The sequence below is a fragment of the Hyperoodon ampullatus genome, assembly GCF_949752795.1.
Source record: "Hyperoodon ampullatus genome assembly, chromosome: 18".
NCBI lineage: Eukaryota > Metazoa > Chordata > Mammalia > Artiodactyla > Ziphiidae > Hyperoodon > Hyperoodon ampullatus.
Window position 1 is genome coordinate 53,212,003 of NC_136931.1, and position 10,688 is coordinate 53,222,690.

The following is a 10,688-nucleotide window of genomic DNA, read 5'->3' on the forward strand; positions in this document are numbered from 1 at the left end:
AGTCCCCATCCCTGTTTTATAGATGAGGAAATAGGTGCTCAGAAAATCATGGCTTGCCCCAGGTGACATGGAAAGGAAATGTCAAGACCAGGATTTGAATGCAGATCTACCTGGCTCCAATTCCCTGCCACCCCCCAACCCCCCATACACACATAGTGTTTACCATGTGCCACTCTGTTCTAAGCCTTTTACAGGGATTACTCATTAATCCCCACATCAGCCTCACAAAGTAGGTTACACATGTGAGTCCATTTCTACAGATCAGGAACGTGAGGACCAGAGAGGTTAGTTCCTGGCTCAGGGGTCACACAGCCAACAAATGACAGAGCAGGGATTTGCACCTAGGTCATCTGGCTCCAGTCCCTGCACTGCTTCGTAGTAAGCGTGTGGCAGTTCCAGAACCAATGTCCCGTGTCCTGAGGCCAGAACAATGGGGGACAAGGACTCAGCTGCCGCCTTCTACCCTGTTCCCTAGAAATACCTGGAGAAGTTAGAGCGTGAGCTTGAGTTTTATTTTCCATCAGTCAGTCAACAACCATTGTCCCGAGTGACTTCTCTGTGTTCGGGCTGTGCTGGGTAGCACTGGGCACACAGCCGGGACTGACACTGCCTTGGCTCTGTCTTCCCTCCTGGGTCTTACAGTCCTACATGGGAGACAGGCAAGAGATGACCCAGGATGGGCATGGCTGGAACATGGGAGCCCAGGAGGTTGCAGGAGCCCAGGAAGGGCGTTTCCTCCAGCCTTGGGGTCGTCAGAGAGGGCCTCCGGCAGGAGGGAGCATCTGCACGGAGGATCGGAGAACAGGGGAGTAGAGAGCCGCGCGGGAATCTGGTTCCTGGTCTACGGACCAACAGCGCCCTCTGCTGGAAGTATCTTTTAGTGCAGCGACCGGTGTACTGCCTGGGTTTGGCAAAGCTCGCCTTGAACCAAATTCGATGATGCTAGAATCCTGTTCGCCCAGCTTTGGCCACTTTATGTTTCTAGGACTTGATTCATTGAGTCAGTCACTCAACAAATATTTATTGAGCACCTAATTTGCGCCAGGTTGTTCTAATGCTAAAGGTACCTATTTATTGAGCACCTAATTTGCACCAGGTTGTTCTAATGCTAAAGATACCGTGCTGACAATACAGAGCCCTGCCCTCAGGGAGCTGGCATTCTAGTGGGGGAGAACCAATAATATAACACCATAAAATCAGTAGGTAATATTTGCTAAATGCTTCCGATCCATATATTAACGCATTCAATTCTTACAGCCTCGGCTTCCCTGGTGGCGCAGTGGTTAAGCATCCGCCTGCCAATGAAGGGTACACCGGTTCGAGCCCTGTGCCGCGGAGCAACTAAGCCCATGCGCCACACTACTGAAGCCCGCGCGCCTAGAGCCCGTGCTCCGCAACAAGAGAAGCCACTGCAATGAGAAGCCCGCGCACTGTTAGTCCCCGCTCGCCGCAACTAGAGAAAGCCCGCGTGCAGCAACGAAGACGCAACACAGCCAGAAAAAAAATTCTCACAGCCTTTGACTACCCCCATTTTACAGATTAGGGAAACGGAGACAGAGAGGTTTAGTTACTTGTCCAAGGCCTGCGCAGCTAGTAAGTGCTGAAATCGGATGTGAACTCAGAGCTCAATTTTTAGCCTCACCAATAATGTGATGTAACACAACATAGTAATTATAATGTTACATGAAATAATTTTAGGTCCTGAAAAGTTTTGTGAACAAAATCAAGCAGAGAAATGGGGTTGTGTTTTGGTGGGAAGGTGTAATTTAGAAGAGACAGGCAAGGGAGGCCTCTCGGAGGAAGCGGCCTTTGAAAAGGGACCAGACAAACGTCGAGATCTGTGTGGAGAGATGTCCAAGCAGGGCGCACAGCCAAGGCAAAGAGCCGGCGGCTGGCACTGCAAGAAAGCCATCCGTCTGGGATCCAAAGTTTCCAAGATTCTAGTTTCGCTGCGACTCTGGTTTCCAGGCCTCCTGCGCACTGGAATCATCTCAGATTCGACGTGCCCTAGAGGCTACCGGCTACGCGCGCGCGAAGTTCTGCGGTTGCCGCAGGGCCGGGGCCGCAGCGCTTAACTTTCCCCGGGCGGTGGGCGGGGCCGGTCTCACCTGCGGGGGCGGGGCTCCAGGCCGCCCCGCCCCCCGGAGGACCCGCCCGCGGCCCGAGACTCGCTGCGCAGCTGGAAGCGGCGGGGCGTGCGCGGCGGGCGGGCGCAGGGCGGTGAAGCAGGACCGGGAGTTGTCTGCGGTCAGGTAGGCTCCGGGAATGCGGGGTGGGAGTCCCAGGAGCTGCGAGGATGGAGGCGAGGGTGGAGGGTGTGGGCTGGGCCTGGCGCACCCCTGGGCCCTCTAGCCTGGAGACGGGGACGGGCCTTGGGGCCCCTGGACGCCCCCTGTCCCCCCCTGGGGCTCCCCGGGGTCTGGAGGCCCAGCTGGGGCCGCACCCCCTCCGCCGGGCTCAGGTAAACAGGAGCGAGGACGGGGCGGGGCCTGGGGACGGGAGGGGGCCCTTGTGACGGCCTGGCGGCGGGCGGGCGCGCGGGCGGTGAAACCGGGGTGCGCGGGGCTGGACCGGCCGGCCAGGGGTAAGTTGTGTGGTTTGGGGGGCTGGCCAGGATGGGGGCCTCCCGCCTGCGAGTGTATGTGTGTGTGGAGATGGTGCGTGCGTGTGCATGAGAGATAGTGTACGAAGCTCAGGTGTGTGTGATGGTGTCAGGCTGTGGGTACAGGTGGGTACAGGAGATGGCCTGTCCGTGTAAGCCTGCGAGGGCACAGAGGGACTGCTTGAATGATGTGAAACTGTTTCAGTGATGTGAAAATGTGGGCGACCTCTGTGTGTCTGTAATGCTGTGTGTGTGTGTGTGTTTGGCAGGGAGTTGAACTGTTTATAGGGTTAGGTGTGTCACCAAGAAATTGTGTGGCCGTGGTTGTCTCTGCCTGTAAGACTGGGGGGCTGACAAGGAGGTGGGCACTGTGGGTTCAGGATGGATGCGTGGAGTGCGGCTGTGATCATCGCTGTCAGCTGCGCGGTTGTGCGCACGGGGCTCAGCTGGTGAAGGGGAGCTTGCTGTTTGGGGGCCGGCATGAGTGTGGGAGCCAGCGTGTGTCAGGGAAACAGCCCGAGTGATGTGTGGCTGTGCGTGTCGCTCTGTTACTGTGCAGAGGTTACGTCTGGAACATTCGGCTCAGCTGTCTGAGATCGTGCGTGATGTTGTGGGAGGTTGTATACGTCCGCAGACTTTCGTGAATGATGGTCATGGTTGTCGGGATGACTCAATGAACGGGTGTGGTTGTTTGACTTGTGTGTGGGGTGTGAGACTACGTATGGTGTGATATACATACACACACTTATATACTACGTACACAGAGAGATTGATGTATGCACGAACACGTATATACATATTGATGGCGATGGAGAGGCTGCAGTATATAAAACCCGCAGGATTACACACCTGCCCTTACTCTGTGTCTGAGTGGATGTGATTGGGAGCATTGTGCACAGGTGCTAAAAGCTCTGGGCTGTTCTGGGGAACACAGTGGCTTGAGTGAAGTAAGCCTGAGAGACTCTGTGGGGAAAGCATGGAACTACCCGTGTCTCTACAGCTGTCTGTGCCATGGGCACCCGCTTGTGACGGTGTAAGAGCCTGGCCTCAGGGGTCATTCGCACGTCCACGTGTGAAGCTCTATAGTGTGTCTGTGTGCGAATCCCTGGCTGGCGAGGTGGGGAGGAAGGAAGGAAATGGGGAGGATGGTGACGGGTCCACCGTGAATCCTGGGAGCATGGAGGAGGCGCTGGGCATAGGATGGAGCGCTAGGTGCTGGCAGGACTGTGGGGGTGTAGGAGAGGGCATGTGTCATGGGCATAAAAGTTCAAGGAGACAGTCCCAATGGAAGTGATTTGGTTATCTTTTTGCAGGTGATGGGGGCTGAGGGAGGAGACAGTTTGTGTGTTGGCTTTTGTTTTTAAATTTTTATTGAAGTATAGTCGGTTTACACTGTTGTGTTAGTTTCAGGTATACAGCAAAGTGATTCCGTTGTGTTATATATAATATATTTCACAATCTTTTCCATTATAAGTTATTACAGTATATTGAGTATAGTTCCCTGTACTACAAAGTAGGTCCTTGTTGGTTATCGATTTTATATATGTATATGTTAATCCCAAACCCCTAATTTATCCCTCCCCACCCCTTTTCCCCTTTGGTAACCATAAATTTGTTTTCTATGTCTGGCTTTTATTTCTGAAAGGAAAATACACCTGTGTGTTGAGTTGTATTTCTCAGAGAGGAGTGTGTATGTGTTGTTTCTGAAAGAAGAATGTATTTGTGTGCGTGCCTTAGTGTGTTGCATTAGGTTGTATCAATATTTTGAAAGGAAAATGTGGATGTGTGTGAGGGTGTGCTGAGTTGTATTTTTAAGAGAAAGTGTGTGTCAGTTCTGAGAGGACAATGTGTATTACGCTGTATTTCTGAGAAGCGTGTGTGTATGTATGTGAGGGCCCCAGAGGCATCGTCACCAGATGTGTCATTGACCTTGTCACCCATATACAACCCCATGAAGTCCCACATGTGAACCCCCCCATCCATTACCATCTGGGCGTCAGACCCTCAGCTGTCACATGGCCAATGTGACATCCATGGGCCACGCCTGCCACACGTGTGACCCAGCACGCCTTGGGCTGGCTGAGCATGTCTGCAGTGGAGGGTGGAGCCTGTCTCCTCTGGGTCTGTCAGGTCCTCGGGGTCTGGGAGCCACCACACGGGGCCCCCCTTCCTGACCTCCCCAGTCTAGAGGCCTCTGCTTCCAGCACCCCAGCCCCTTGACCCTCTCCTCCCGCCCCACCCCACCCCCAGTGGTCTGACTGGTTCCCAGAAAAAACACCCTAAGAATGAGCTCACAGAGAGGCTGCCGCCTCCACGCGTCCTGCCCCACACGCCCAGCGGGAGAGGGCACCTCTGGTCCCGAGGTCACACGGCCGAGGGTGCTGGGCCAGGGTACCCAGGGGCCTTGGGGTGGGCTGGGCTGGCCGGGTGAGCTGAGGTGGGTGGGAGGCCTCCAGATGGCTGTTTGCCCTCCTTTGGTTAATCATACATAATGAGGTTTTGGAGTTGCCCTCAGGGCGGGGCCCTGGGCTGAGGACAGGGAAGGAGTCTAGAAGGTTTCCAGTTGCCCGCTGGCCAGGATGGGTGTGGGACAGGATGCTGGCCGGGGTGAGGAGAGCACGGAGGCAGAGGGCTGGCCGGGATGGGCGGACAGGGAGAGGGCTGAGGGGGCCTGTGGCGCAAAGGGCGCGGAGGCAGAGGGGCTGACCTGCCCGGCCCTGGCAGTGACCCCCTGATCCCGGTCACCCCCAGAAGCAGCAATGTCCGTGAAGGTGGTGGCCCCGGGAAGCATGGGGCTGGGCCCGGAGCACCTGAGCCCTGAGGAGCTGGTGCGACAGACGCGACAAGTGGTACAGGGGCTGGAGGCCCTGCGGGCAGAGCACCGGGGCCTGGCCGGGCACCTGGCAGAGGCCCTGGCAGGACAGGGCCCGGTGGCTGGCCTGGAACTGCTGGAAGAAAAGCAGGAGGTGGTGAGCCACTCACTGGAGGCCATCGAGCTGGGGCTGGGTGAGGCCCAGGTATGTGGGGGCCAACCCAACTATGGAGGATGTGGCTCAGGCCTGGGGGTTGCCCAGGGATGAGGGGGCCAGGTGCGCTGGAGGGGGCAGCCTGGGGAGAGGGAGGACTAGGGGAGCCAGGCCTGGGCGGGGGAGGCTCCAGTCCTGGGATGGGATCCCTGGGCTGCACTGGGGATGAGGTCCTTATGTGCGACAGGGACCCCTGAACCACGTGGGGCCCTTCCGTGGAACTGTGGGTCCTGGGGAGACTTTGGGGTTGCACGGGTGGAATGTGAAGTATCCTGAGTGTAATTTGTGTGCCTGGGTGAAATCAGAGGGGTCCCGGGGCAGGATTGGGGTATGTCCCTGAGAGCCTCTGAGCATCCCTGGAGCCACAGCGGAGGGGTCTCTGTATAATCCGGGGCACCCTGGAGAGAATGGGGTGCTCTGGCTTGATCTGAGGCCCTGGGCTGGGTCGGGGGCGGGAGGGACCAGGCCTCTGACTCGCCACTCCCGCCTCCCCGGCAGGTGCTGCTGGCCCTGTCGGCACATGTGGGCGCACTGGAGGCTGAGAAGCAGCGGCTGCGAGCGCAGGCCCGGCGGCTGGCCCAGGAGAACGCGTGGCTGCGGGAAGAGCTGGAGGAGACGCAGCAGCGGCTGCGGGCCAGCGAGGAGGCCGTGGCCCAGCTGGAGGAGGAGAAGAGCCACCTGCAGTTCCTGGGGCAGCTGCGGCAGTACGACCCGCCGGCGGAGAGCCAGGTGCTGCGGGACCCAGCGAGGCGGGGGCCGTGATGTGCTAGGGACCCCGCACTCCTTAGATACCCCACAGCCCCCATCCCTCCGTGGTGCCCCCCAATGCCCCAGACCCTCCAAAGAACCCCCCGACCCTCTGCAGAGCCCCACAGATCCCAGACCCACTAGAACTTCCACAGAAGGCCCCCATCTGCTGCACAAAGCCTGAGGATCCTCCCCAAGCCCTCAGGAGACCCCTGACCACCACCTCCCTCAAGCCCTGGGATCCAGGACCCCAGCCTCTGACTCAGACTCCCAAAAGCCTCATGACACACACCTTCCTGTCCTCTGTGCAGCAGCCCGAGTCCCCCCATCGGCAGGACAGCCTGGACTCCCTGTTCCCCAGTGAGGAGGAGGAGAGGAAAGGTGGGTGCGAGGAGCTCAGCCAGGAGGATGAATGGCTGATTCGCTGGACCCCCAAGGCCTCTGAGGGAGGATGGGGAAGGTGAGGGCGGGGTGTCAGGAGGATGAAGCAGGGGGCTGTGGGGGTGACAGCGGGCAGGTGACGCTGGAAGCTGCAAAAGCAGGCCTGTCACGGCCCCAGGAGCCAGGTGGCTCCCACGTTTCTGTCCCGCAGGCTAGGACACATCCCACGGGCCAGGAAGATGCCTGTGATTCCAATCTCAGACGTCAGAACAGGGGCCCGTGGTCCCAGGGGCCAGCGAGGCAGCTGTAGCTTTGGGGTGCACGTGTCCCCTTGTGCGGGGCTGCAGGAGTAGGAGGCCTGCAGTGACTCGGTGCCCGGCACCCCCAGGTCCCGAGGCAGCGGGGGCCATCTCTGCTCAGCAGGGTGGCTACGAGATCCCGGCCCGCCTTCGGACCCTTCACAACCTCGTGCTCCAGTACACGGGGCAGGGCCGCTACGAGGTGGCTGCACCGCTGTGCCGCCAGGCCTTAGAGGATCTGGAGCGGAGCTCGGGCCACTGCCACCCTGACGTGGCCACCATGCTCAACATCCTGGCGCTGGTGTACCGGTGAGGGCTGCAGCCACCACGGCTGGAGGGGGCAGGAAGGGCGGGGACCTGTCGTTGGGCAGAAGAGGGGGGGACCGTGGTGTCCTGCTCTGCCAGCATAGGGCACCAGGGGTGGTGGTGGAGAGAAGGGACAGAGATCTGGGGAGGCCACTCACTGAGACCCAGGCAAAGAGGAGTCAGCACGGGCAAGAGAGACCACAGTGGAGTGGGGAAGAGACCTGGGGTGGCAGAGGCTTGGCAGCCATCTGGGAGTGTGGGGACCCTGTGCTAGACTTGGGAGGTATGGGGACCCCCAGAAGGGACCCCCACAGGGTGCCACCCATGCTTGGTCGTCAGGTCCCTGGGCCTGCGGGATTCAGCCCAGCCCATGGCCCCTGCCACCCCAGCCTGGCCGAACCCCCTCCACCCTTGGGCCGCCCCACAGGGACCAGAACAAGTACAAAGAGGCCACAGACCTCCTCCACGACGCCCTGCGGATCCGGGAGCAGACGCTGGGCCGGGAGCACCCCGCGGTGAGTGGGGCCCAGGAGGGAGGGCTGTGCGCTGTGCCTCCCTACCCCTGACCGCCTCTCCCGCCCTGCAGGTGGCTGCCACCCTCAACAACCTGGCCGTCCTCTACGGGAAGCGTGGGCGTTACCGGGAGGCGGAGCCCCTGTGCCAGCGTGCCCTGGAGATCCGTGAGAAGGTCCCACCCCCACCCGGCTCCCACGGAGTCCCTGTCCCGAGTGGCTCTCACCCTCTGATCCTGATTTCAGCGCTCAATTCTGTGGCCCTTGCATGACCCTGATTTGCTCCTGTGACCTCTGACCTTATGTGCCCCTCCAATTTGAGCCTAGAGCACCCAATCCCGTGACCCACCACCCCTGACATACCAGTGACTTCCGTTTGGTCTTGACTTCTGACTCTCATAGGTCACCTCATGCCCCCACCCGGTCCTGACCTTCCAACCCCACGTGACCAGTACAACCCCATCCTTGATCTACCTGTTTGACCCATAATCACGAGGTTTTGCACCACCATGACCTCTGACCCAGCTACTCCCCAGTTTGACTGTGCAGTTCCTGCCCTCCGCCCCAACCTCCTGTAATTCTCCATCCACTTCAATCCTATAACCACCAACCCATGACTCTCATTACGGCTGTTGGCATCATGTGGCCCGCCAACCCCGGCTGACCCCAATGACTTGTGATCCCACGACTCCTAGGTCCTGGGCGCCAACCACCCGGACGTGGCCAAGCAGCTCAACAACCTGGCCCTGCTGTGCCAGAACCAGGGCAAGTTCGAGGAGGTGGAGCGGCACTACGCCCGGGCCCTGAGCATTTACAAGGCCCTAGGTGGGCCTCACGACCCCAATGTGGCCAAGACCAAGAACAACCTGGTGAGGGCAGCCTTGGGGCGCGGGTGTCTTGGTCCTGGGGCCGCGGCACTGGGGAGCGCCTATCGGCTTGAGGGTGGGATACCATGGAGGCCAGGGGCCCCACCTCTGCCCAGCCCTCGAGCTGTCCCATGAGACTCGGCTTCCAAGCTGGGCCCTGACTGGTGAGGTTGCTCAGCACAGAGGACACGGAAGCGTCAGGAAACAGGCAAGTTGGTGGCAGCCAGAGAACTGCTCCAGTCAAAGAGGAAGCCAGAGAGACGGGCCGGGAGCAGAAGAGAGCATTTATTGAGCTAAACCCCCTTCTTAGGACTTTGCCTGTACTGTCCGTTTCTTCAAGGGCCCTATGAGGTAGGTGCTCCCGTTGCCCCATTTTGCAGATGAGGAAACTGAGGCACAGAGAGGTGTGTCACTGGCTCAAGGTAGAGTGGGGAACAGGTTCCTGCTCTGAGTCAGGAAGTCATCTACCCTATGGGAAGTGGTGGGGTTGGGCTCCAAGCCCACCCTGCTGTCGGCCAAGGCCTGGAGTGTGGGGTAAACCTGGGCTTCTTCCTGCGGGGGCTGGAAGGATGTGCTTGGGTGCAGTGCTGGGGCCTGGGAAGCTCCCAGATTTGAGCCAAGATCACTCAAGCTATGCCCTCCCCACAGGCCTCAGCCTACCTGAAACAGAACAAGTACCAGCAGGCGGAGGAACTGTACAAAGAAATCCTCAGCAGGGAGGCCCTGCCTGCCCCTCTCGGTGAGCCCCCAGCCCCTCCCCTCCCCTCCCCCAGGGGGCTCCTCAGCATCCCCACCACAATGGCCCCATCTGTTCCCCAGGAGCCCCCAACACAGGCACAGCTGGTGAGGCAGAACAGCAGGTGAGGACAGGCTTTGCCTCGGCTCCCAGGGTGGAGGTGGGGACTGGATGGAATGGGGGGGGGCTGACCCGTGTCCCTGGCGCCCTCCCCAGACCCTTCGTCGGAGCAGCTCGTTCTCCAAGCTCCGAGAATCCATCCGGCGGGGAAGCGAGAAGCTGGTCTCCCGGCTCCGAGGCGAGGGGGTGGCGGGCGCAGCCGGGTGAGTGTTGGGTCAGGTTGGTGTGGCCGACTCTGTAGCCCACCCCTCCCTGTCCTGCTCAAGAACCGTCCATGGCTCCCATCTCCCCTGCCACACACACCATCAAACCTGGCGCTGGAGAGGTCCCTCCCCGGGTGGGAGCAGACACTCCTGGGCTCACCCGTGCCCCCCCCACCAACTTCCCTTTGTAGGATGAAGAGAGCCATGTCACTTAACATGCTGAACATGGATGGCTCCAGGGCTGCTGGGAACCAGGTGAGGGGGACACTGGGCCAAGGGTGGAGTGAGGGGCCACACTGACAGGCCCAGAGGCAAGGGAAGGGTGGGAGTGGTCTGGCTGGCGGGGGGGTGGACGCCAGGACAGGGAGCATGGATGGCTTTTACTTGGGTAGAGGTGGGGGAACGGATGGACTGGGTCAGGGCGGACGTGGGGACAGGAGGACGAGCAACACGGCCCTCAGGACAGACAAGCTGGCAGCCAGGCTGCTGGGGAGTAACCCTAGGGGCAGCTGCAGCAGAGCTGTGTCCTGCCCCTCACTCGCCCCCTGTGCCTGTCCCCAGTTCCCCAGCCGGCACCTGGGTGAGGCCTCTCGGACCCTCAGCGCCAGCACCCAGGACCTGGGCCCCCGCTGAAGGCGACAGAACCACGTGGCTGCGGCTTCTCAGGAGGAGCGAGAGAGGGATGGGAGGAGAGGAGGGAGGTCCTTTCATCTCCCTGACTCGCTCCCACCCCTCGGGGGCACCCAGTGTCTTGGGCTTCCCAGCTGTCCTCTCCTCCTGTGATTAAAGGCTGTAGACTTGGCAGCCAGAACGTCTGCCTGAGGTGTCCTGCAGGGCCCTTTAAGCGACTCCCCCGGAGGCGCCCTCCAAGCTGCTGGGCCCCAGGGCCA

The 10,688-nt window shown here is 60.0% G+C and overlaps 1 protein-coding gene across 2 annotated transcripts; it reads left to right on the forward strand.

Annotated features, from left to right (window-relative positions):
- The first annotated feature begins 2,319 nt into the window (after positions 1-2,319).
- On the forward strand, positions 2,320-10,612 carry KLC3 (kinesin light chain 3). 2 transcript variants are annotated; one of them, XM_079724322.1, is made up of 13 exons: positions 2,320-2,461; positions 5,354-5,619; positions 6,127-6,357; positions 6,687-6,756; positions 7,145-7,364; positions 7,789-7,876; positions 7,948-8,049; positions 8,569-8,742; positions 9,388-9,478; positions 9,559-9,599; positions 9,692-9,798; positions 9,990-10,053; positions 10,360-10,612. In XM_079724322.1, exons 2-13 carry the CDS (start codon positions 5,362-5,364, stop codon positions 10,429-10,431), a joined length of 1,518 nt encoding a protein of 505 aa, XP_079580448.1. In that variant the 5' UTR covers positions 2,320-2,461; positions 5,354-5,361; the 3' UTR covers positions 10,432-10,612. The 2 variants fall into 2 exon arrangements, with proteins under 2 accessions (XP_079580448.1, XP_079580449.1); XM_079724323.1 differs by having other exon boundaries at positions 2,375-2,461; positions 6,690-6,756.
- The last annotated feature ends 76 nt before the right edge of the window (positions 10,613-10,688 follow it).